The sequence below is a fragment of the Sinocyclocheilus grahami genome, unplaced genomic scaffold (genome assembly GCF_001515645.1).
Source record: "Sinocyclocheilus grahami isolate Dianchi unplaced genomic scaffold, SAMN03320097.WGS_v1.1 scaffold1369.1, whole genome shotgun sequence".
NCBI classification, from domain to species: domain Eukaryota; kingdom Metazoa; phylum Chordata; class Actinopteri; order Cypriniformes; family Cyprinidae; genus Sinocyclocheilus; species Sinocyclocheilus grahami.
The window spans coordinates 105,827-132,669 of NW_015506548.1; the positions used below are offsets into that span (position 1 = coordinate 105,827).

The 26,843-nt window shown below is 38.9% G+C and overlaps 1 protein-coding gene across 1 annotated transcript in view; it reads right to left on the bottom strand.

Annotated features, from left to right (window-relative positions):
* Positions 1-26,843, bottom strand: part of loxhd1b (lipoxygenase homology PLAT domains 1b) — an 81,406-nt gene that overhangs the window by 38,518 nt on the left and 16,045 nt on the right. The window contains exons 9-24 of the mRNA XM_016255796.1: positions 25,662-25,797; positions 25,433-25,593; positions 24,977-25,063; positions 24,764-24,899; positions 24,526-24,680; positions 19,801-19,961; positions 19,113-19,189; positions 15,029-15,225; positions 14,743-14,935; positions 12,270-12,430; positions 11,873-12,197; positions 10,932-11,083; positions 10,542-10,672; positions 9,210-9,355; positions 8,561-8,665; positions 8,318-8,446 (exon numbers count right to left, since the gene is read on the bottom strand). Coding sequence (XP_016111282.1) covers positions 8,318-8,446; positions 8,561-8,665; positions 9,210-9,355; positions 10,542-10,672; positions 10,932-11,083; positions 11,873-12,197; positions 12,270-12,430; positions 14,743-14,935; positions 15,029-15,225; positions 19,113-19,189; positions 19,801-19,961; positions 24,526-24,680; positions 24,764-24,899; positions 24,977-25,063; positions 25,433-25,593; positions 25,662-25,797 — 2,452 coding nt within the window. The remainder of the gene's footprint in view (positions 1-8,317; positions 8,447-8,560; positions 8,666-9,209; positions 9,356-10,541; positions 10,673-10,931; positions 11,084-11,872; positions 12,198-12,269; positions 12,431-14,742; positions 14,936-15,028; positions 15,226-19,112; positions 19,190-19,800; positions 19,962-24,525; positions 24,681-24,763; positions 24,900-24,976; positions 25,064-25,432; positions 25,594-25,661; positions 25,798-26,843) is intronic.

Here is a 26,843-nt window from a genome sequence, read left to right on the forward strand (position 1 = left end):
TGCTGGGTTATTCTGAGTATTTTAGAGTGTTGCTATGCAGTTGCTGGGTTATTCTGAGTATTTTAGAGTGTTGCTATGCAGTTGCTGGGTTATTCTGAGTATTTTAGAGTGTTGCTATGCAGTTGCTGGGTTATTCTGAGTATTTTAGAGTGTTGCTATGCAGTTGCTGGGTTATTCTGAGTATTTTAGAGTGTTGCTATGCAGTTGCTGGGTTATTCTGAGTATTTTAGAGTGTTGCTATGCAGTTGCTGGGTTATTCTGAGTATTTTAGAGTGTTGCTATGCAGTTGCTGGGTTATTCTGAGTATTTTAGAGTGTTGCTATGCAGTTGCTGGGTTATTCTGAGTATTTTAGAGTGTTGCTATGCAGTTGCTGGGTTATTCTGAGTATTTTAGAGTGTTGCTATGCAGTTGCTGGGTTATTCTGAGTATTTTAGAGTGTTGCTATGCAGTTGCTGGGTTATTCTGAGTATTTTAGAGTGTTGCTATGCAGTTGCTGGGTTATTCTGAGTATTTTAGAGTGTTGCTATGCAGTTGCTGGGTTATTCTGAGTATTTTAGAGTGTTGCTATGCAGTTGCTGGGTTATTCTGAGTATTTTAGAGTGTTGCTATGCAGTTGCTGGGTTATTCTGAGTATTTTAGAGTGTTGCTATGCAGTTGCTGGGTTATTCTGAGTATTTTAGAGTGTTGCTATGCAGTTGCTGGGTTATTCTGAGTATTTTAGAGTGTTGCTATGCAGTTGCTGGGTTATTCTGAGTATTTTAGAGTGTTGCTATGCAGTTGCTGGGTTATTCTGAGTATTTTAGAGTGTTGCTATGCAGTTGCTGGGTTATTCTGAGTATTTTAGAGTGTTGCTATGCAGTTGCTGGGTTATTCTGAGTATTTTAGAGTGTTGCTATGCAGTTGCTGGGTTATTCTGAGTATTTTAGAGTGTTGCTATGCAGTTGCTGGGTTATTCTGAGTATTTTAGAGTGTTGCTATGCAGTTGCTGGGTTATTCTGAGTATTTTAGAGTGTTGCTATGCAGTTGCTGGGTTATTCTGAGTATTTTAGAGTGTTGCTATGCAGTTGCTGGGTTATTCTGAGTATTTTAGAGTGTTGCTATGCAGTTGCTGGGTTATTCTGAGTATTTTAGAGTGTTGCTATGCAGTTGCTGGGTTATTCTGAGTATTTTAGAGTGTTGCTATGCAGTTGCTGGGTTATTCTGAGTATTTTAGAGTGTTGCTATGCAGTTGCTGGGTTATTCTGAGTATTTTAGAGTGTTGCTATGCAGTTGCTGGGTTATTCTGAGTATTTTAGAGTGTTGCTATGCAGTTGCTGGGTTATTCTGAGTATTTTAGAGTGTTGCTATGCAGTTGCTGGGTTATTCTGAGTATTTTAGAGTGTTGCTATGCAGTTGCTGGGTTATTCTGAGTATTTTAGAGTGTTGCTATGCAGTTGCTGGGTTATTCTGAGTATTTTAGAGTGTTGCTATGCAGTTGCTGGGTTATTCTGAGTATTTTAGAGTGTTGCTATGCAGTTGCTGGGTTATTCTGAGTATTTTAGAGTGTTGCTATGCAGTTGCTGGGTTATTCTGAGTATTTTAGAGTGTTGCTATGCAGTTGCTGGGTTATTCTGAGTATTTTAGAGTGTTGCTATGCAGTTGCTGGGTTATTCTGAGTATTTTAGAGTGTTGCTATGCAGTTGCTGGGTTATTCTGAGTATTTTAGAGTGTTGCTATGCAGTTGCTGGGTTATTCTGAGTATTTTAGAGTGTTGCTATGCAGTTGCTGGGTTATTCTGAGTATTTTAGAGTGTTGCTATGCAGTTGCTGGGTTATTCTGAGTATTTTAGAGTGTTGCTATGCAGTTGCTGGGTTATTCTGAGTATTTTAGAGTGTTGCTATGCAGTTGCTGGGTTATTCTGAGTATTTTAGAGTGTTGCTATGCAGTTGCTGGGTTATTCTGAGTATTTTAGAGTGTTGCTATGCAGTTGCTGGGTTATTCTGAGTATTTTAGAGTGTTGCTATGCAGTTGCTGGGTTATTCTGAGTATTTTAGAGTGTTGCTATGCAGTTGCTGGGTTATTCTGAGTATTTTAGAGTGTTGCTATGCAGTTGCTGGGTTATTCTGAGTATTTTAGAGTGTTGCTATGCAGTTGCTGGGTTATTCTGAGTATTTTAGAGTGTTGCTATGCAGTTGCTGGGTTATTCTGAGTATTTTAGAGTGTTGCTATGCAGTTGCTGGGTTATTCTGAGTATTTTAGAGTGTTGCTATGCAGTTGCTGGGTTATTCTGAGTATTTTAGAGTGTTGCTATGCAGTTGCTGGGTTATTCTGAGTATTTTAGAGTGTTGCTATGCAGTTGCTGGGTTATTCTGAGTATTTTAGAGTGTTGCTATGCAGTTGCTGGGTTATTCTGAGTATTTTAGAGTGTTGCTATGCAGTTGCTGGGTTATTCTGAGTATTTTAGAGTGTTGCTATGCAGTTGCTGGGTTATTCTGAGTATTTTAGAGTGTTGCTATGCAGTTGCTGGGTTATTCTGAGTATTTTAGAGTGTTGCTATGCAGTTGCTGGGTTATTCTGAGTATTTTAGAGTGTTGCTATGCAGTTGCTGGGTTATTCTGAGTATTTTAGAGTGTTGCTATGCAGTTGCTGGGTTATTCTGAGTATTTTAGAGTGTTGCTATGCAGTTGCTGGGTTATTCTGAGTATTTTAGAGTGTTGCTATGCAGTTGCTGGGTTATTCTGAGTATTTTAGAGTGTTGCTATGCAGTTGCTGGGTTATTCTGAGTATTTTAGAGTGTTGCTATGCAGTTGCTGGGTTATTCTGAGTATTTTAGAGTGTTGCTATGCAGTTGCTGGGTTATTCTGAGTATTTTAGAGTGTTGCTATGCAGTTGCTGGGTTATTCTGAGTATTTTAGAGTGTTGCTATGCAGTTGCTGGGTTATTCTGAGTATTTTAGAGTGTTGCTATGCAGTTGCTGGGTTATTCTGAGTATTTTAGAGTGTTGCTATGCAGTTGCTGGGTTATTCTGAGTATTTTAGAGTGTTGCTATGCAGTTGCTGGGTTATTCTGAGTATTTTAGAGTGTTGCTATGCAGTTGCTGGGTTATTCTGAGTATTTTAGAGTGTTGCTATGCAGTTGCTGGGTTATTCTGAGTATTTTAGAGTGTTGCTATGCAGTTGCTGGGTTATTCTGAGTATTTTAGAGTGTTGCTATGCAGTTGCTGGGTTATTCTGAGTATTTTAGAGTGTTGCTATGCAGTTGCTGGGTTATTCTGAGTATTTTAGAGTGTTGCTATGCAGTTGCTGGGTTATTCTGAGTATTTTAGAGTGTTGCTATGCAGTTGCTGGGTTATTCTGAGTATTTTAGAGTGTTGCTATGCAGTTGCTGGGTTATTCTGAGTATTTTAGAGTGTTGCTATGCAGTTGCTGGGTTATTCTGAGTATTTTAGAGTGTTGCTATGCAGTTGCTGGGTTATTCTGAGTATTTTAGAGTGTTGCTATGCAGTTGCTGGGTTATTCTGAGTATTTTAGAGTGTTGCTATGCAGTTGCTGGGTTATTCTGAGTATTTTAGAGTGTTGCTATGCAGTTGCTGGGTTATTCTGAGTATTTTAGAGTGTTGCTATGCAGTTGCTGGGTTATTCTGAGTATTTTAGAGTGTTGCTATGCAGTTGCTGGGTTATTCTGAGTATTTTAGAGTGTTGCTATGCAGTTGCTGGGTTATTCTGAGTATTTTAGAGTGTTGCTATGCAGTTGCTGGGTTATTCTGAGTATTTTAGAGTGTTGCTATGCAGTTGCTGGGTTATTCTGAGTATTTTAGAGTGTTGCTATGCAGTTGCTGGGTTATTCTGAGTATTTTAGAGTGTTGCTATGCAGTTGCTGGGTTATTCTGAGTATTTTAGAGTGTTGCTATGCAGTTGCTGGGTTATTCTGAGTATTTTAGAGTGTTGCTATGCAGTTGCTGGGTTATTCTGAGTATTTTAGAGTGTTGCTATGCAGTTGCTGGGTTATTCTGAGTATTTTAGAGTGTTGCTATGCAGTTGCTGGGTTATTCTGAGTATTTTAGAGTGTTGCTATGCAGTTGCTGGGTTATTCTGAGTATTTTAGAGTGTTGCTATGCAGTTGCTGGGTTATTCTGAGTATTTTAGAGTGTTGCTATGCAGTTGCTGGGTTATTCTGAGTATTTTAGAGTGTTGCTATGCAGTTGCTGGGTTATTCTGAGTATTTTAGAGTGTTGCTATGCAGTTGCTGGGTTATTCTGAGTATTTTAGAGTGTTGCTATGCAGTTGCTGGGTTATTCTGAGTATTTTAGAGTGTTGCTATGCAGTTGCTGGGTTATTCTGAGTATTTTAGAGTGTTGCTATGCAGTTGCTGGGTTATTCTGAGTATTTTAGAGTGTTGCTATGCAGTTGCTGGGTTATTCTGAGTATTTTAGAGTGTTGCTATGCAGTTGCTGGGTTATTCTGAGTATTTTAGAGTGTTGCTATGCAGTTGCTGGGTTATTCTGAGTATTTTAGAGTGTTGCTATGCAGTTGCTGGGTTATTCTGAGTATTTTAGAGTGTTGCTATGCAGTTGCTGGGTTATTCTGAGTATTTTAGAGTGTTGCTATGCAGTTGCTGGGTTATTCTGAGTATTTTAGAGTGTTGCTATGCAGTTGCTGGGTTATTCTGAGTATTTTAGAGTGTTGCTATGCAGTTGCTGGGTTATTCTGAGTATTTTAGAGTGTTGCTATGCAGTTGCTGGGTTATTCTGAGTATTTTAGAGTGTTGCTATGCAGTTGCTGGGTTATTCTGAGTATTTTAGAGTGTTGCTATGCAGTTGCTGGGTTATTCTGAGTATTTTAGAGTGTTGCTATGCAGTTGCTGGGTTATTCTGAGTATTTTAGAGTGTTGCTATGCAGTTGCTGGGTTATTCTGAGTATTTTAGAGTGTTGCTATGCAGTTGCTGGGTTATTCTGAGTATTTTAGAGTGTTGCTATGCAGTTGCTGGGTTATTCTGAGTATTTTAGAGTGTTGCTATGCAGTTGCTGGGTTATTCTGAGTATTTTAGAGTGTTGCTATGCAGTTGCTGGGTTATTCTGAGTATTTTAGAGTGTTGCTATGCAGTTGCTGGGTTATTCTGAGTATTTTAGAGTGTTGCTATGCAGTTGCTGGGTTATTCTGAGTATTTTAGAGTGTTGCTATGCAGTTGCTGGGTTATTCTGAGTATTTTAGAGTGTTGCTATGCAGTTGCTGGGTTATTCTGAGTATTTTAGAGTGTTGCTATGCAGTTGCTGGGTTATTCTGAGTATTTTAGAGTGTTGCTATGCAGTTGCTGGGTTATTCTGAGTATTTTAGAGTGTTGCTATGCAGTTGCTGGGTTATTCTGAGTATTTTAGAGTGTTGCTATGCAGTTGCTGGGTTATTCTGAGTATTTTAGAGTGTTGCTATGCAGTTGCTGGGTTATTCTGAGTATTTTAGAGTGTTGCTATGCAGTTGCTGGGTTATTCTGAGTATTTTAGAGTGTTGCTATGCAGTTGCTGGGTTATTCTGAGTATTTTAGAGTGTTGCTATGCAGTTGCTGGGTTATTCTGAGTATTTTAGAGTGTTGCTATGCAGTTGCTGGGTTATTCTGAGTATTTTAGAGTGTTGCTATGCAGTTGCTGGGTTATTCTGAGTATTTTAGAGTGTTGCTATGCAGTTGCTGGGTTATTCTGAGTATTTTAGAGTGTTGCTATGCAGTTGCTGGGTTATTCTGAGTATTTTAGAGTGTTGCTATGCAGTTGCTGGGTTATTCTGAGTATTTTAGAGTGTTGCTATGCAGTTGCTGGGTTATTCTGAGTATTTTAGAGTGTTGCTATGCAGTTGCTGGGTTATTCTGAGTATTTTAGAGTGTTGCTATGCAGTTGCTGGGTTATTCTGAGTATTTTAGAGTGTTGCTATGCAGTTGCTGGGTTATTCTGAGTATTTTAGAGTGTTGCTATGCAGTTGCTGGGTTATTCTGAGTATTTTAGAGTGTTGCTATGCAGTTGCTGGGTTATTCTGAGTATTTTAGAGTGTTGCTATGCAGTTGCTGGGTTATTCTGAGTATTTTAGAGTGTTGCTATGCAGTTGCTGGGTTATTCTGAGTATTTTAGAGTGTTGCTATGCAGTTGCTGGGTTATTCTGAGTATTTTAGAGTGTTGCTATGCAGTTGCTGGGTTATTCTGAGTATTTTAGAGTGTTGCTATGCAGTTGCTGGGTTATTCTGAGTATTTTAGAGTGTTGCTATGCAGTTGCTGGGTTATTCTGAGTATTTTAGAGTGTTGCTATGCAGTTGCTGGGTTATTCTGAGTATTTTAGAGTGTTGCTATGCAGTTGCTGGGTTATTCTGAGTATTTTAGAGTGTTGCTATGCAGTTGCTGGGTTATTCTGAGTATTTTAGAGTGTTGCTATGCAGTTGCTGGGTTATTCTGAGTATTTTAGAGTGTTGCTATGCAGTTGCTGGGTTATTCTGAGTATTTTAGAGTGTTGCTATGCAGTTGCTGGGTTATTCTGAGTATTTTAGAGTGTTGCTATGCAGTTGCTGGGTTATTCTGAGTATTTTAGAGTGTTGCTATGCAGTTGCTGGGTTATTCTGAGTATTTTAGAGTGTTGCTATGCAGTTGCTGGGTTATTCTGAGTATTTTAGAGTGTTGCTATGCAGTTGCTGGGTTATTCTGAGTATTTTAGAGTGTTGCTATGCAGTTGCTGGGTTATTCTGAGTATTTTAGAGTGTTGCTATGCAGTTGCTGGGTTATTCTGAGTATTTTAGAGTGTTGCTATGCAGTTGCTGGGTTATTCTGAGTATTTTAGAGTGTTGCTATGCAGTTGCTGGGTTATTCTGAGTATTTTAGAGTGTTGCTATGCAGTTGCTGGGTTATTCTGAGTATTTTAGAGTGTTGCTATGCAGTTGCTGGGTTATTCTGAGTATTTTAGAGTGTTGCTATGCAGTTGCTGGGTTATTCTGAGTATTTTAGAGTGTTGCTATGCAGTTGCTGGGTTATTCTGAGTATTTTAGAGTGTTGCTATGCAGTTGCTGGGTTATTCTGAGTATTTTAGAGTGTTGCTATGCAGTTGCTGGGTTATTCTGAGTATTTTAGAGTGTTGCTATGCAGTTGCTGGGTTATTCTGAGTATTTTAGAGTGTTGCTATGCAGTTGCTGGGTTATTCTGAGTATTTTAGAGTGTTGCTATGCAGTTGCTGGGTTATTCTGAGTATTTTAGAGTGTTGCTATGCAGTTGCTGGGTTATTCTGAGTATTTTAGAGTGTTGCTATGCAGTTGCTGGGTTATTCTGAGTATTTTAGAGTGTTGCTATGCAGTTGCTGGGCAAGGAGATCGTAATAATCCATGTGACATCAGGGGTTCAACCGCAATTATAGGAAGCTACGAGAATACTTTTTGTGCGCAAAAAAAACAAAAAAAACACTTTATTCAACAATTCGTCTCCTCCGCATCCGAATACAAAAAGTATTCTTGTAGCTTCGTATAATTGCGGTTGAACCCCTGATGTCACATGGATTATTTTACAGCTCTCCTTGCTACGTTTCTGACCTGCAACATTTCAGTTGCGTTGCTGTCTATGGGAGGGTCAGACAGCTCTCAGATTCCATCAGAAATATCTTAATTTGTGTTCCGAAGACAAACGAAGGTCTTACGGGTTTGAAACGACATGAGGGTGAGTAATAAATGACAGAATTTCCATTTTTGGGTAAACTAACCCTTTAATTATGAACAAACTGGCTTGTAGTGCAAACAGTTTTACTGTTTACTGCACTTTGTGATTCTTCTCGTTATTTCCCTACGGCAGCGAATGAACCGGAAATCTTGTACATTCACAGAAAACGGCTTACTTCCATGTTGAAGAATTCCCTAGAATATCATTATATGCTTTAACATTAAGATTTGTTCTAATGGAAATTACTTAAGTGGTCAAACCTGTTCATTAGAAGGGGGGGGTTCCAGTACTTTTGGCAATATAGCGTATCTGAGCACAGTTTCAGATAATACTGAGATCTTTCCTGTAACTCCAGATTGAGATCTGGGAGAAACATAAGCAATGTGTGATCTCAATTCAATCACTGCTGTCCAGGAATGTAAGAGGTTTATTTGTGATTTATTCCCAATGACTGGAGAATAACAGCTGCTATTAAGAGCGATGTGACTGGAGCGTTTCTGTACCATTGCCAAGCAACTTAATACCAGACAGGTTGCTAACTGTTTGCAAGAAGCTTTTAGAGGCAGTCGAGCGAATCCTGTCCAAACAAAGCCTGATTCAAACCCAGCTGTCACTCAGCGTGTGATCACATTCAGACGGGCTTTCGGTCACATTTAATGCTCACCTGAGTTGTCATGGCCAATTCTCAATTTCTGGAGTTCTCCGAGATCAACGGCCTCCACGATAAATTCATCGATCATTCCTTTCTCAAACTTGTTTTTGTGTGATTTAGAGGCTTTCAGGTTAATGAGTCCTGTTCAGTTCATGAGGATAGAGGGAAAGAAACCAAGAAAAGCTGCGAATAGTTAGCAGATAGTGTGAAGAACGCTCTATATTTATTCAAAGTGGTGATTGTGTGTATTTTCACCCGTGTCGTCATTCTCTCCATACAGAATCGCAAAGATATTGGCGTCTGTTCCAGCGTGTTTCTTTTCTCCAGTCTTGATCCTCAATGTGTATGTTGTCGACATTGCTACAAACAAAACAAAAAGAATAAGAAGAAAATAAATGAAATAATAATAAGTACTTGGACTGACAGACAAAACTGATCACATTTTATTAAATTTGCAATCGTTTGCTTTAGACTGAAATTAGAAGTAGATATGATTTCAATATAATTTCAGCAAAAATGTTCCAGTTACAAGGTGAATCGCTGGGGAATAAGATGTATTTTTTAATTAAAAATAACAACACAAATCATATTTTTAGATTATTCACATTTTATTAAAGATACCCATAAACCAGCTAGACAAAGTTCCCCCAACTTATCTAGTATATACTTCTGTGTCAACTATTTTCTTTTCAACAAGAGCACAAAGCAATAAAAATGAATGTGTATAGAGATCATTGGATTCTCGAGAGAATTTGCTGAGATGTTTTCAATTTGTAAATTTTTAAAAAAAATTTAATTTCAAGTTCATATTGAGCAACATTTAATAATTCAATCCTATGTCATATATTTTTAGATCTGCTTTTGACATAAAACTAATTTTATTTGCCCTTGACACTTTGTTCACCTTTCTGCTCTAAACCCAGTGTGGCCCCAGACTCCTCCTCATCCTCGTCCTTCCTCATGAAGGCCTCATCCACAGGAACGAGCTCTCGCGCAATCTGACCATCATCTTCATCAACCGCCAGCCAGCGGTTACAGGGGAAGTAATACCTGAGCGTAACCCAATATGAAGAGTTAGACGTGAGAAGCGTTCATTACGCTTCTGCGTTATGTGACAGTGTGTTTAGGCGCTTCCACACAATACACTCATTAATAAATCGACACATGCAGATCTTCATGTGATCCGTTTTCCTGAAGTGATATCTGTGTCTTTTAATGTAGCTGCTGGGTTATTCTGAGTATTCTAATTCTAGAGTGTTGCTATGCGGTTGCTGGGTTATTCTGAGTATTTTAGAGTGTTGCTATGCAGTTGCTGGGTTATTCTGAGTATTTTAGAGTGTTGCTATGCAGTTGCTGGGTTATTCTGAGTATTTTAGAGTGTTGCTATGCGGTTGCTGGGCTGTTCTGGGGGATTTTAGAGTGTTGCTATGCGGTTGCTGGGCTGTTCTGAGGGGTTTTAGAGTGTTGCTATGCGGTTGCTGGGTTATTCTGAGTATTTTAGTGTTGCTATGCGGTTGCTGGGCTGTTCTGGGGGATTTTAGAGTGCTGCTATGCAGTTGCTGGGTTGTTCTGAGGGCATTTAGAGTGTTGCTATGCGGTTTCTAGGTTATTCTGTGTATTTTAGAGTGTTGCTATGCGGTTGCTGGGCTGTTCTGGGGGATTTTAGAGTGCTGCTATGCGGTTGCTGGGCTGTTCTGAGGGGTTTTAGAGTGTTGCTATGCGGTTGTGTGTGTTTTTCCGAGGGCGTTTAGAGTGTTGCTATGCGGTTGCTGGGCTGCTCTGAGGGCACTTAGAGTGTTGCTATGCGGTTGCTAGGTTATTCTGTGTATTTTTGACTGTTGATATGCGGTTGCTGGGCTGTTCTGAGGGCGTTTAGAGTGTTGTTATGCGGTTGCTGGGCTGTTCTGAGGGCGTTTAGAGTGTTGCTATGCGGTTGCTAGGTTATTCTGTGTATTTTTGACTGTTGATATGCGGTTGCTGGGCTGTTCTGAGGGCGTTTAGAGTGTTGTTATGCGGTTGCTGGGCTGTTCTGAGGGCGTTTAGAGTGTTGCTATGCGGTTGCTAGGTTATTCTGTGTATTTTAGAGTGTAGCTATGCGGTTGCTGGGCTGTTCTGGGGGATTTTAGAGTGTTGTTATGTAGTTCTGAAGGGTTTTATAGTGTTACTATTCGGTTTCTAGATTGTTCTGATATCTGTGTCAGGCCAGAGTCTAAGGAATCAGTCTGAGTGAACTCACGTGGTGTCATCTTTAGTGTCCACGATCTCCACCCTGTCTAGGTACCAGGCTGACTGATGGCTGTTATCGTGACGGATCCTTAGTTTCTTCAAAGGCCCCAGTTCCACAGCTGTGATGGAGAACGTGTCCTCCTGTAAGTTGAAGCAGCACATAACCATGAATCTACTTCCACAAACATGAAGAAAACAATGACATGCAAGATGTCAGCTTGGATCTGTCAGGGTGGCCTCGATTCAGAGGAGCATATTCGATGTGTGCGGTAAATAATTGATCGGCTCACATTAACAGATGAGTAAGACTATACGACTACATCTACTGTGAATAACATGAGGGATCGTGTCAGATTGCCTGCCTTCCATGACTGGACGTTCATCTGGTCATTCATCTCACCTGTCCACGTTCAAATTTGTTGAGATGATTGGACTTTCTCAAGGGTCGTTCTCCAGTATCTCCGTTCTCTCCGTAGAAGTTTATGAACACGTTGGCATCACTTCCGGCCCCCATCATGTTTCCCGTGAAGATGTGGACTTCGTATGTGTTTTCTGAGGCGGAACAGTTTATGAATTATTAAAAAAAAGAAAGTATTTACCATGATTTGATCAATGATACTGCAGCTGTAATCTGTGATTTGTGCACTATAATACACCAGTATTAATGTCACACTGGATTCTTAAATCTGAAAGAAATATTAGTGGTGTTTTCCCATGTAAAACTCACTGCCTTAATTCTAGAGTATTGAAACTGGTTGCATGTGGTTGCTAAGGTATTCTCTGTGGTTATAAAGTGTTCCTATTCGGTTGCTAGGTTGTTCTGATTGGTTTTAGTATAGCTCTGCAATTGCTAGGTTATTCTAAAGGGGGTTTAGATGGTTGCTATGTGGTTGCTAGGTTGTTCTGAGTGTTTTTAGAGCGTTGTTTTGAGGTTGTTCTGAGGGATTTTAGATGGTTGCTATGTGGTTGCTAGGTTGTTCTGAGTGTTTTTAGAGCGTTGTTTTGAGGTTGTTCTGAGGGATTTTAGATGGTTGCTATGTGGTTGCTAGGTTGTTCTGAGTGTTTTTAGAGCGTTGTTTTGAGGTTGTTCTGAGGGATTTTAGATGGTTGCTATGTGGTTGCTAGGTTGTTCTGAGGGATTTTAGAGTGTTGCTTTGCAGTTGCTACTGTAGGTTATTTTGAGTGTTTTAGAGTGTTGCTATGTGGTTACTCTGAATGATTTTAGAGTGTTGCTTTGCAGTTGCTTCATTATTTTGAGTGTGTTTTAGAGTCTAGTGATGACTGACAAAGTCAAGCATAGTTAACAGAACCGCATGATCAAACATTGGTAGGTGTGTGTACCCTCCAGCTCCTCGTTGTCCTCTGGCAGAAGTTCCACCACCATCTCTCCGTCCTCCTCATCAGAAGCCAGCCAGCGATCGCAGGGGAATGAGTAGGTCAAGACCACCTCACGCATCTCCTCCTCACCGCCTTCCTCGTCTTCATCCTCCTCGCTCTTCTTTTTCTTATTCTTCTTCTTCTTTTTATCTTCTTTCTTCTCTTTGGGGACCATGGCCATTATCAGACGCTTGATCTCCACCCGTTCCAGGTACCATCCGGCTCCTACGCCCGAGTCATCATTGCTAATGCGGATCTTGAAGATCTTCCCCACTTCTTTAGCCTCAATCTGTTGCACAGACGTCACAGATCAGTATGACACTGAGTGAGTGTGATGATGATGGTTAGACATTGACAATACCTTGAATATGTCTGTTGCTGCTCTCTCATAGTTGTTTGACCTGCTGGCGATTTGGAGCACCTCCGTCTTTCCTTGATCTCCGTAGATTTGGATAAAAACATTGGCATTTGTGCCACCAGCAAAGACGTCCCCCGTCAGAACCGTGATCTCATAGTTTATCACTACAGGACAATTACAAAAGAACGAAATAGTACTTCATGCTTCTAAATACAAGAACAAATTATTCCAATACTATAATTTTTTTATAATATATATATATATATAAATATAAACATTCTTAAATCAAGACACTTCATTTAAGACACACAAAAGCATATTAAGGGCCAGATTTACTAAACAAGGCAATTCCAAAATTCTGCGTGTGATTTACTAACAATGCACACATTAAAAAACACAGATGCAGCAGATCATTTCCATAATGACCAGCGCAATATACCAAGAGCAGCGCAAATTACCACCTGCTTTAAGTCATGCTTTTTTGGAAAGCGTTTGATGAGCGCAAACGTTAGTAAATAGCGTTGCATAATTCATTTTAATACTCTCCTCCTATAAATTTTGCGTCTGAAAGGGAAACTCCTACAAATGCATATTTAATCAGGTCAGATGCAAAAATAACTGTGTGTTAGTAAATCTGGCCTTAAACCTTGTTTTCTGAAAAATTGATAGAATTTATGCTTAAAACAAGAAAAAAAAAGAAAAATCTGCTATTGGGATCAGAACAATCAATTTAATTTGTTTTGAGAGGTTTTAGAATGTTGCTTTGTGGTTTCTTCTGTGGTTAAAAGAAGAAAAATGTTTCTGACTCCATTGGCAGATATCTGTTCTTGTTTTCGAGCATACATTTGATACATTTTTAACAGAACAAAACTTGGTAACACTTTACAATACTGTTCCGTCGTTAATTAATAACTACACAGGAACAAATGACTAATGTACCATTAACATTGTAGTAACTACTACTACCTAACAAGAAAATATGATTAACAATTTAGAAAGTAATAGAGCTAATAGTGAACTAGTGGTAGGGTTAGGGTCAATCAATCAATAACGACTATATATATATATATATATATTGGAGAACTCCTAAGAACTATTGTATACAGGTTCATAATTAACATGAATTATGCATAATTAATTTTAGAGTAAAGATCATGGTAACCCACTAGTAATGACTCAAGTATTACCAAATCCTTCTAAAGGAACTACTAATTACTTGTATCAGTGTTCTAAAATGAAAAGCTTCACTTTAGAATTAATTATACATTATGTATTATTCACATTAATTATGAACGAATTTAATTTGTTTTGAGAGGTCTTAGAATGTTGCTTTGTGGTTAAAAGAAGAAAAATGTTTCTGACTCCATTGGCAGATATCTGTTCTTGTTTTCGAGCATACATTTGATACATTTTTAACAGAACAAAACTTGGTAACACTTTACAATACTGTTCCGTCGTTAATTAATAACTACACAGGAACAAATGACTAATGCACCATTAACATTGTAGTAACTACTACTACCTAACAAGAAAATATGATTAACAATTTAGAAAGTAATAGAGCTAATAGTGAACTAGTGGTAGGGTTAGGGTCAATCAATCAATAACGACTATATATATATATATATATATATATCCTGGAGAACTCCTAAGAACTATTGTATACAGGTTCATAATTAACATGAATTATGCATAATTAATTTTAGAGTAAAGATCATGGTAACCCACTAGTAATGACTCAAGTATTACCAAATCCTTCTAAAGGAACTACTAATTACTTGTATCAGTGTATATGATTAACAATTTAGAAAGTAATAGAGCTAATAGTGAACTAGTGGTAGGGTTAGGGTCAATCAATCAATAAAGACTATATATATATATATATATATATCCTGGAGAACTCCTAAGAACTATTGTATACAGGTTCATAATTAACATGAATTATGCATAATTAATTTTAGAGTAAAGATCATGGTAACCCACTAGTAATGACTCAAGTATTACCAAATCCTTCTAAAGGAACTACTAATTACTTGTATCAGTGTTCTAAAATGAAAAGCTTCACTTTAGAATTAATTATACATTATGTATTATTCACATTAATTATGAACCTGTATACAGTAGTTCTTGGAGGTATGAAAAAATAGTAGTTACTGATTAGCTAATAGTGAACTACCACATTCAAATAAGCACTATTACTTACTAATTCATCAATCAGATTTCTCGTTAGATACTAGTAGTTACTAGAGTGCTAATATTGCATTACTCGTGTGTTCTTGTGTAGTTATTCAGTAATGATGGAACAGTGTTCTAAAGTGTTTCCCAAAACTTAATATCTTAAGTCATTTTGCTTTTCAAGTAAATGCATCTTGATTTAAGAATATACTGGAACCAAGGCAAGGCAAACAAGGCAAAAATTAGTTTGCAGTGTGTTTTCAGCAGGGATCTGCTATATAATAACAGCATGAGCGTTTACATTGTTCAACGTCCAGTATTTCACTGGGGTAAATCTCCACCTCCGTCTTCCCATCAGCCTCGTCTCTGCACAGCCAGCGGTGACTGGGGAACATGTAGTGTTTGCCGTGATTTGGCACCATGATCTGAACGCTGTCCAGAAACCAGCCAGCGCGCATCCCTTCATTAGAGTGACCTATCAGGAGCCGGTTGATCTAGATTTGAGAAAGACATCTTCATGAGTTTATGAGGTGGTTTAATATGTGTCTGTTAAATATAATACAGTACTGTTAGGAAAGCGCACATACCTGGCCGATGTCAGCGGTGTCGACGGTGAAAACATCCACCCGGCCCGCCTCGAAGTAATTGCGCAGGTTGTTGTCTGAGACCACGAGCATCATTCTGCTGGTGTCTCCCTTCTCACCGTAGAACTTCACAAACACTTTAGAGTCTGAACTTCCTCCACTGACGTTACCTGTCTTCACTGCGATGTGATAGCTGACGTCTGAAACAGACATTTCTCATATTCAGCTTTCATGTGGTCTAAGAACTGAAAAGGCTAATTTGACCTTTGTGCTGAATTCTGGTTTTCGGTGAAACTGAAGTTCCCCTGAACAGTGACGGGGGTTTATGAGAAAAGCTAACAATTAATAAAAATATAAATTGAAATTCAATAAATAGTAATAAAACACTTACTAAATATTCAAAAGACAATTTTTAATAACAATAATAATAAAAATGTAATCATAAAAAGAAGAATTCATCAGAATTTAAATGAATCGTTTTAAAATTAAAATTATATAAATAAAACACTTAGTAAAAATGTATTATATCCTAAAAATGTAAAATAAAACTAAATACTTTAAAAATAAAAAATTATCAAACTAAAACACTTACTAAAAAATGTAATCATAAAATGTACAAAATAAAAATAAATACCTTTAACACAAAAACTATCAAAATAAAATACTACAAATTAAATCATAAAACTATAGAACTGAACTCAAAATAAAAAATAGAAAAATCTATTGAAATTGAAATAATTTCACAATTAAAACTATAAAATAAAATACTACAATTGAACCAAACGGTAAAATAAAATAAACATAAAAAACTATAAAAATAAATCAAAAATCGGGAAATCATAAAAATGTAAAATTTAAATAAATAATTCTAAAATAAAAACGATCAAAATATAACACTTACTAAAAATAATTAAATCATATATGTGAAAAATTGAAATTAATCATTTTAAAATAGCAAACAATTATAAGATGCTAAAAATTAACTAAAACAAAAATGTAAAATAATAAATATATAATCATAATCAAAAATGTATAATTTATAAAAGTCTTTTTAAATGAATAACGAAATACAAACAATTAAGTAAATCATAAATATGTAGAATTAAAAATTAATTATTTTAAAATAAAACAAAATCAAAATAGAATGCTTATTAAAAATTAATGAAATCACAAAATATAATACTTAAAAGTTTGAGAATCCCTGCTCTACTGGCTTAATTAGATTATATATGACTAGACGTGTGTCTTTAACATCCAGCAGGTGAAACGTCTCGGTTACGTATGGTAACCCTCGTTCCCTGATGGAGGGAACGAAGACGTTGTGTCGAGTGTACGACACTAGGGGTCGCTCTTGGGAGCCCAAACACCTCTGACATCTTTGAGAAAAGGCCAATGAAATTGGGTGTGCAGAATTTGCATGGCTGGCCATGCCCCGGACATCCGTGTATAAATACGCCAGCATAGCATCTGCTCACTCGTTCTGTTCTGAGGAGTCAAGAAACGTCTCAACCCACTCAGAAGCAATTCGGAGTTGTGGCATGAAGGACACAACATCTCCGTTCCCTCCATCAGGGAACGAGGGTTACCATACGCAACTGAGACCATTTCTGTCATTCACTTCGACATTGTGTCAAGTGTACAACACTAGGGTTCCCTATACTAAACGCCACAACTGCCGAACTGCATCACGAGTCCACGGGGGCACAGATGTTGACAAGCCAGTGTGTCACAACCAAATGCACCTAGGGGAACACTGAGCCTCAAGGGCAATACAGTGAAGAATACACACATGGGGCCTCAAATGGAGCTGCTACATGTGGAGCACTAACCCAATACAAGAGTTCACTTAAGGGAACCTACCACATAATGAGTTCTAATAGCAAGTTCCTCTGTCGAACTTCGCTAAGTAAAGTGCTTATGTGATGGAAGGGTAGTCCAGAGTTCATGAATAAGCGCATAACCACCCAAGGGGGGAGCGGCACTGATAGCAAGCTCTACACCCTTCCAGTCTCCTGAGTCGGAAGAACTGACAATCAGGACTCTAGAAGAAACTGGTTCCATTCGCAGATTATAAAATCTAGCAAATGTATTAGGCGTAGCCCAACTTGCAGCTCTACAGATTTCCTCTAGAGAGGCCCCGTTCGCCAGGGCTGCTGATGCAGCCATGCCCCTGGTAGAGTGAGCCCTCACTCCCAGTGGGTAAGGTAGGCCTCTAGCTTGATAGGCCATTCGGATTGCATCCACAATCCAGTGGGAGATCCTCTGTCTGGAGACAGCATTCCCCTTCTGCTGTCCTTCGAAGCAGATAAAGATCTGTTCAGAGCACCTGAAACTCTGCTTGCGATCTAGGCATGTGCGTAGGACTTGCACTGGGCACAACAGAGACAGGTCGGGGTCCCCTTCTTGGAAGGAGATAGCTTGTAATGTTACCACCTGGTCCCTGAAAGGAGTGGTGGAAACCTTGGGCACATATCCAGGCCAGGATCTCAGGACAACGTGAGAGTCTGCCGGCCCAAACTCCAGGCTTGAATCTTGTTTACGGAGAGGGCTTGGAGATCCCCCACCCTCTTGACAGAAGTGAGCGGAATCAGGAGGGCCGTCTTCATGGAGAGGGCACTGAACTCAACTGACTGAAGGGGCTCAAACGGATCTCTCTGTAAGGCCTGTAAGACCACAGTGAGATCCCAGGAGGGAATGAGTAGTGGCCTCGGAGGATTCAACCTCTGGGCGCCTCTGAGGAACCTGATAACCAGATCATATTTCCCCACCGATCTGCCTCCCACGGTGTCTTGGTTAGCCGCAATCGCGGCCACGTACACCTTGAGTGTAGAAGCAAACAGGTGCCTGTCCAGGCCTCCTTGGAGGAAGGAGAGCACAGATTCGATGCTACATCTCCGAGGGTCCTTCCCCTGGGATGAACACCAATTCACAAAAACGTGCCACTTCAGGTCCTACAACCGCCTAGTCGAGGGGGCTCTGGCCTGAGTAATGTATTCACCACAGCTGGTGAAAGGTCTCTAAGTTCCTCCTGGTCCCATCCAGGGACCAAACATGAAGGTTCCAGAGATCCGGGCACGGATGCCAAATTGTGCCCTTCCCCTGAGAAAGGAGGAGACAGGGTGTCTGTGTCCAAACAGGTTCTGATACATGGTTTCAGCGTCTGGCCGTTGCAAATGGGAGGGCCAAAAACGCTGTGTGTGTGACCCAGAGAAAAAGGAAATTGCTCTTTTATTGACCAGGTGGTGGCTATCTGCCAGGTGGCAGACAGCTGTGGTGGAGCCGAATCCACCTCCCGTCCCCCCTCCAGAAGTGGATCCAGGCTGGCCAAATGGTCCCTCCTCCCTGAGTCGCCCATCTCAGGAACGCTTTGAAGCCTTGAGAGGGTTCCTGGTGCCCTGATGACGAGCTGGCGGTGCCACATTCCTGCGAGTGGTGGGCCGTTGGTCAAGCTTGACTGAAGGCCCGAGCTGTTGCGGGGCCTCAGCAGTCCTCGCAGGGGGCCGTCCCCAGTGACGGGCAGATGGGGGCTGCTGACTCGGGGGTGCATGAGCAGGACCTGACCCACGCCGAGGCAGGATGTGTTTGATGGCCTTCGTCTGCAAATTCTTCCCCGGTGTCGCCAAAGAGACCAACCTGTGAAATGGGGGCATCAAGAAAGCGTACTTTCTTGGCTTCCCGCATCTCAGCCAGGTTGAGCCACAGGTGGTGTTCCTGGACCACTAAAGTTGACATCGCCCTCCCCAGAGCCTGCGCCATGATCTTCGTAGCCTGGAAGGCATAGTCAATCGCTTAGCGCAGTTCCTACAGTACATCTGGGTTGGGACCACCCTTGTGCAGTTCTTTCAATGCCTTGGCCTGGTAGACCTGCAGGATGGCCATGGGAAGAAAGGCACCGGGGCAGAGCGCAGCTTAGTGTCACAGTCAGCACCAAGAAACCAATCGTCCAACCGCGAGCGCTCGGGGCAGGGTGGGGGAGACCACTCCAGCCCAATGCTCCCAAGAGTGAACCCTAGTGTCATACACTCAACACAACGTCGACGTGAACGACAGAAAGGGAAACCAAGATGTGAAACAGGAGAAATCTTACTGTAAAGTCTCTGTCCGTCTGCGAATGGCACCAACTCACGAACAATCTGCCCGTCGTCTTCATTGTGGTCGAACCATCTGAACAGATGGAGGATATGTTAAAAAAAAGAAGAAAAAAAAGAAAGACAAACGTCACTCAAGAACGACCTATTCTGCACATTAAATGGTAATTCACCCAAAAATGAAAATTCTGTCATTAATTACTCACCCTCATATCGTTCCAAACCCGTAAGACCTTCGTTCCTCTAGAATATTTTCGATGGAATCTGACCCTCCATAGACAGCAACACAACTGATTAAATTCTGGGGAAAGCACGCACATGTGTCGTGGTACTCTCCAAAATGGCGGAAGACGGTAACTCAGGGAGAAGAATTGTTAAATAAATTGTTATTTTTGTTTTCTTTGCACACAAAAAGTATTCTTGTAGCTTTGCAAAATTGAAGTTGAGCCACTGATGTCACATGGACTATTTTACTGATGTCCTTGCTACGTTTCTGGGACTGAAAACATTGCAGTTGCGTTGCTGTCTATCAAAAATATCTTAATATGTGTTAGAACAAAGATGAACGAAGGTCTGACGGGTTTGGAATGACATGAGGGTGAGTAATTAATGACAGAATTTTAATTTTGGGGTGAACTAACTCATTAAACCAACGCTTTGGGTTCCAGTTAATGGATTGACGGTAACCTGTTGCATGGGAACTCGACGGCCTGTGATTCGGCCTGGCCTTCTTCTCTGATGACTGCTTTATCCACGAACCATCCGCAGCCTCCGCCGTGGCCGTCGTGACCAATTCTTATCCTGCGCACCTGACCGATGGACACGGCCTCAATGATGAATTCATCCGCCTGTGACAAATACACAGAACACCCAGCTAATAAAGTTTGGCTACCAGAACGTTCTATTTTAAGGTTTGTATTTGTTTAGACAGGAAGGTTTTCTTAACGAACATAGAACGTTAGTTTTTGGTTTCTAGAATGTTACTCAGGGCTGTACGTTAACTTTTTTTCACATAGCACTGGTGCTACAGAGGTTGAAAGTTTTGTTGCACAGGCCAAACAGTTGTAGCACAAGTATAAAACGTCTGTTATCATGTCTGAAAACAAACAGGCATTGATGTTCCATACAGAGCACAAAAAACACAAATCATCACTAAAATTGTTTTAGACAAAGTTTTCTTAATTTGCTAAAAATGGAACAGTGCAGAAACATAACACCTCTTACACCTTAAAGGGGTCATATGGTGTTGCTAAAAAGAACATTATTTTGTGTATTTGGTGTAATTAAATGTGTTTATGCGGTTTAAGGTTCAAAAAACATTATTTTCCACATACTGTACATTATTGTTTCTCCTCTATGCCCCGCCTTTCTGAAACGCGTCGATTTTTACAAAGCTCATCGGTCTGAAAAGCAAGGTGTGCTCTGATTGCCCAGCTATCCAGTGCGTTGTGATTGGCCGAATACCTCAAGCATGTGACGAAAATGTTACAACCCTCACCATACTGTGATGATGCCCTGTCCGGCCGGAGCGATGATTCAAAAACATGAAAACCCATTATAAACGAGGCATTTGTTCATCCAGTGGGGACATAATTATGGATTATAATGACTTATACTGTCTTTTTACGCGTTGCATTGCATGTAAACATAAAATCATGCATTAGTGATCGGAGAAATGACAAACTACAAGTGCTACTCTACTGCCCAAAACTTGCGTTTGAATCATCAGTGGCAAATCCTTTAAATTAGTGATGTAGATATGTGGGGGCGTGTTTAAATGAGGCGTTTTAGGTAGGCGTGGTTAACTCTTAACTTTTATAAAGAATATCTCTTTGGATTTGAGACTTTAGTCTTTGCAACTTTACAGATCTTCTTTATGCACCAAGAATTTGTAACACTCCAAAGAGAAAGGAACAATTGAAAATCGCATCATATGACCCCTTTAACAAAATATAAAATAAACAAGAATGGCAGACATTTAGGTCAAAGTGAGCAAAAATAGAAATCTTTGTCATTATTTTATCTTTGTTATTAGAAAATATGAACAAAGATATACATTACAAATACACATAATATACAAATAAAACAAATAGTGCTTTATTTTTCAGGTACAGTATTTAGCAGTAACATTCAAGAAATTGAATGAACAAATATTAATATAAAACACTGTATACACTATATACATCTATTATACTTTTTTAAAGCAACTGACTATGAGCAGTGAGTGATTTTTCTTTGTGTTTTGTTGTTTTATTAACATTAAAAGAATAGTTCACCAAAAATGAAAATTCTGTCATCTGTCTTTCAATTCTGTCATAGTGTTTCATTTTTCTACCATCATTTACTCAAGTTGTTTTAAATCTGAATTAGTTTCTTTCATCTGTTGAACATAAAGGTTATTTTGAAGAATGTGGGTAACCAAGCAGCTTCTGGTCCACAGTGACTTCTATGGTATTTTTTTCCTACTGTAAAAGTCAGTGTGGACCAGCTACTGTTTGGTTATTCACATTCTTCAAAATATCTTCTTTTGTGTTCAGCACAAGAATGAAATCAATACAGGTTTGGGACAAAATGTGAGTGAGTAAATAATGACAGAAATAAAACAATTTGGGTGAACTATCCCTTTAATGACAGTCGGCAGCATGTTTATAGCTACTGTCCCTTTAAGAACTGCAAGCGTTTCTCTCTCAACTGTTTACTTTAATTTTAGACATAACCAACTGTGTTTATATGTACACCTTGTGTGTTTTTGACATTATTAGACGTGAAATCAATCAGATGCAGAAAAACTCAGACTCAGAAAAAGCGCATGCAGAACAGCACGTGAATTAAATGTTTAATCGGTATTGCATTAAAGCAGATGGAAAAAATTTTGTTTTGTGATTGTGCAGTGTCCCGTGAGAGTAACTCTACCACTGAGCTAACACTGATGTGAATGCATGTGGCATTTTCCATTATATTGAGACGTATATAGACATATATGTCGCACTGTACAGCCCTGTTACTCTAACGTTACTTTAACGTTTATGCCCAATAGCATAAATGGTATGGAAGATGGATGTATTGATGCCTATAATCAATATTATACAAATTATATCTTGTTTGTATTTAGTGTTTAAAGCTGCATCCCGTAAGTTTTGCCTCTTTGTCACCATCTCTGTTTGAAACCTGCAATTGCAGTTATTTGCAGAATTATCTTCTTTATGTGGGTTGTGCACCGGCGTGGCTCCAGCGCGGATGAATCTAATGTTTTGAGGTGAATGTGTGGCTGCCAGTCACCGCACCGGTGTGGATACTGTACTTAGGAATAACAGATTCTAACCTACGTCTTGGAATATATGACCCAAATAAGAATTTTCACTGGATATTGTCATCTGAACAAGTCGGCCACTTTTGTTCTGACCAACTGAGGAAAAAAACATTACAAATCGTGCTACCAATGGTGATTAAATCTAACGTTCGGTTAGCTCATATCACATAAAGCCGTGTAAATTATTATTACTGTTATACTCTGTTCTCAAATTGTTAATGTTAACAACATCAGCATTGCGTGAATGTGTATATTGTTTGATTAGCGTGTAGGTTTCAATTTCTGAACAGTCTAATCTATAATTGTCAAACCATTTGAATTTCATATAAATAAATTATTTTAACCCAAAAAGCAAATTATTCTTCCGGGTTCTCTTTAAAATACAAAACTTGTGTAATCCCACGTAGGCTATCTGTAATCAGATGCACATTTAAAACTGGAATATAATTTAATTTCAGTCACATGTGTTCCATAAACACATAATCCTTCTGTATTACAATCTGCTATCAAAATGATGTTTAATAATTCCAGCTGCTGTGAGAAAAGGCTATAAACTATCCGTCATATGCAGGATCCTCACATGCAATATAGCTACTAGCCGCAAAAACTTTTTATGTTTTCAGACGTGACGGAATGACGCAGCGGCATGTTCGAATTTAGCTCGAATTCCTACCTGTACCTCTCAAATTAGAAAACATTATTATAAGCTAACCGTTGTGAATCAAGCTAAGCTAAGGAGATAACACTGGCTGGTTATGTACTTGCTCAAAAATTAATTTCAAATTGATATTTTTTAACCCCAAAAAAGTTACGGACTGCAGCTTTAATTAATAAAAATAATCCAAGCACATCAACAATCACATGGAAGATTAAATAAAATTACATTTATCCATTAATATGTAAGATTTACTGTATTTCAAATTGATTTCTTCAGCAATGACTTAAACACAATATATGATTTTTAAACTTTAAACTATGACATTTTTTCACAAGTAGGATATCAGTAACGTTACATTTATTTCTTACCTGAATTGTAGGCCTAAGTCACAGTTTAGTCTGTGTAAACAAAAACTTCTCATGTTCTCTTCATTTAGGCTTTCAGAAATCGTATTTACTCTCATATTTATAGTAATTATAAGTAATTTCTCAATAAAGAGATCGATAAATGAATGTTAGTCAGTTCGCCAGTAAAAACGAAACAACCGTAAATTTTTTAATTACGTATTAAACTATGAAAAATTATGAAAAATGGGGGCAAAAACAAAAGTGTTGCGTTTATAATTTTGTTCAGTGTATAAAGACTCTGTGATTTTGTGGCTTGTGTTTTAGAAAATCAAATCTTTTTGTAATCTCGACAAATCACATATCGTTGGAAAGGTCTGACAGTCAAGGCTCCATATTTGGTAGCTGTTTTGTAATAGAAGTGATATTGCGACAGAAAATTATTGATTTGTGACAGAAAACTGAATCAAAATAATTCACTAGAGTTTGGGTGTCACCCAGTGGTTATTTTTGGTATAGTGCCCAAACAAAATCTCACAGGAACCACAATTTTGGTGATATCAACTTCAAATTTGGAGCATAACTTGGTTAGACACATGGCTTAGATTTTATAGCAATTTTTATAGCAAAAAAAATTATCAAGTTTGTATTATTTGTGTCCCAATAAGATGGAAAATAGCAATCAATTAATTTTCTGATGTCTCTTTACGGTCTTGCCATTTTTAGGGTTAAAAATAGCCTCCCTGCAATGTTCTGTAAAATGTTATTTTATGGTTGCAAAATAATAAACCAAAAATATCCATTAGGGAACGTTCTGTCTAAGTTATTTTTCTCTGTAGCATTCTGGGAACGTTATTTTATGGTTGCAAAATAATGACCCAAAAATAACCATGTCGTTCTCTCGAAGTTATTTTAAGTTTGTTTAAAAATAACCTCCCTGCAACGTTCTGGGAACGTTATTATTTGGTTCTCGAAGAATAACCAAACGGGAACCAAATGCTAACGTTAGGGGAACGTTCTGTGTTTGCAGGGCAGAGCGTCAGAGAGACAAATGGACAAACACAAACACATCATAGAAGCTCCACAGAAACGCCACTAACGTTGCCCTTCTCAAACTTGTTGACGTTGTTTTTGCAGTTGATCAAAGCGCGGTCGCCGGTGTTGCCCTGATCCCCGACAAGACACAGAAACACATGTGCATCTGTTCCTCCACCGCTCACGCTCCCGGTGTACACTGTGATGCGATACTTGATAACTGGAGGAACAGAAATATCCATTAGAGAGCGAAATGATCTAGTAGACTAATGCTAACGATAATAGTAATGCATAATAATGTACGTGGCAGAGGTTCAGGGATGAGATCTCCGGTGGCTGGAAGCTCTCGCACCACCTCGTTATCGTCCTCATTAGCGTCCAGCCAGCGCTCACATGGGAATTTATATGTTTCCTTTGTTAAAGTTTTCATTATGGACATCTTAGGAGACATAAAGAAGACTGTTATTCAGATATCAAGTGTGAAACATTAAATGCAGCAGCATCTCATGCTCTTACTCGACTTAAATGCCAGCCGGCGAAGGGATTTCTCTTCTCATGCCAGATTCTGAGTTTAAACAGCTTCCCAAGATCCGGTAGTTCAATCTGACAAAACAGATGATAAATGGATCATATTCAGTGCAGATTTGATAGCTTGAACTGCTGATTTTATGAACTGAAATATTATCTTAGAGACACCAAAATAACACAGATATATAAGAAAATATTTCCAATCACAAAATGTGTTTTAGTTTTACACACACATCTTTGTGGTATGAAAATTAACTCAATTTACCAATTCTTTAATTAAATGTATCCACCCTTGCAAAATGGCTATTTACAATGTCATATGAAATGTTTAAATTAATAATTAAAAAAATGTATATAGCCATTTTATGTATTTTAAAACACATTTTGCCATTTGGTAATTTCTCCCCAAATCACCAATTTTTATCCTTAAAACGGCAGATTTACCATGAACTTGTCCAGCTGGCCCTGCTCAAAGTTATCGGTTTTGTTGGTGAGTCTCATCTCGTCCGACTTGCCCTTCTCTCCGTATATCTGGAGTAAGACAGATGCGTCTGTTCCCGCGCCTGGAAGATCTGACGTCCAGATCCAGAGAGACCAGGGATGCTCTGAGGAGCAGGAGATCCGTTTAACCTCACAAAACCTGCTTCTCTCTCACATTATGAGCAATACTCACTTTTTTGCCTCTTCTGCCTGAGCGACACCATTTCATACAGTTCCCTCTCGATGAGCCCGTCAGCCTCGTCCTCATCCAGCCATTTAGAGCAGGGGAACGTCTGCTCGATGCCAGTGAACGGACAGAAGATGACCACCTACCACACAGAAAACACAGACAAATGAAGCATTTAAAGATGCTGCATTTTCAGTTTAGGACAGCAAAGGTGAATAAGGGGAAATATTGTAACCAGTGTTGGGGAAAGTTACTTTTAAAAGTAATGCATTACAATGTTGCGTTACTCCATAAAAAGTAACGAATTACATTACTTAGTTACTTTTTATGGAAAGTAGTGCGTTACGTTACTTTCGCGTTACTTTTTAAATCTGGACAGGGCTTGCTTGTTTGTTTTAAAATAAAAAAAATTATATTTCTGGCAAATATAAAAGCCTTTTCAGACCAGAGGTGAAGTGAATGCGCCTCAGGCTGAAGGGAAAGTACAGTAGAATGCAGAAGAAGACATCTCAACACACTTCAGCAATAAACAAACACACACAGATGTGTTAGAAAATCAAATCTTTTTGTAATCTCGACAAATCACATATCGTTGGAAAGGTCTGACAGTCAAGGCTCCATATTTGGTAGCTGTTTTGTAATAGAAGTGATATTGCGACAGAAAATTATTGATTTGTGACAGAAAACTGAATCAAAATAATTCACTAGAGTTTGGGTGTCACCCAGTGGTTATTTTTGGTATAGTGCCCAAACAAAATCTCACAGGAACCACAATTTTGGTGATATCAACTTCAAATTTGGAGCATAACTTGGTTAGACACATGGCTTAGATTTTATAGCAATTTTTATAGCAAAAAAAATTATCAAGTTTGTATTATTTGTGTCCCAATAAGATGGAAAATAGCAATCAATTAATTTTCTGATGTCTCTTTACGGTCTTGCCATTTTTAGGGTTAAAAATAGCCTCCCTGCAATGTTCTGTAAAATGTTATTTTATGGTTGCAAAATAATAAACCAAAAATATCCATTAGGGAACGTTCTGTCTAAGTTATTTTTCTCTGTAGCATTCTGGGAACGTTATTTTATGGTTGCAAAATAATGACCCAAAAATAACCATGTCGTTCTCTCGAAGTTATTTTAAGTTTGTTTAAAAATAACCTCCCTGCAACGTTCTGGGAACGTTATTAT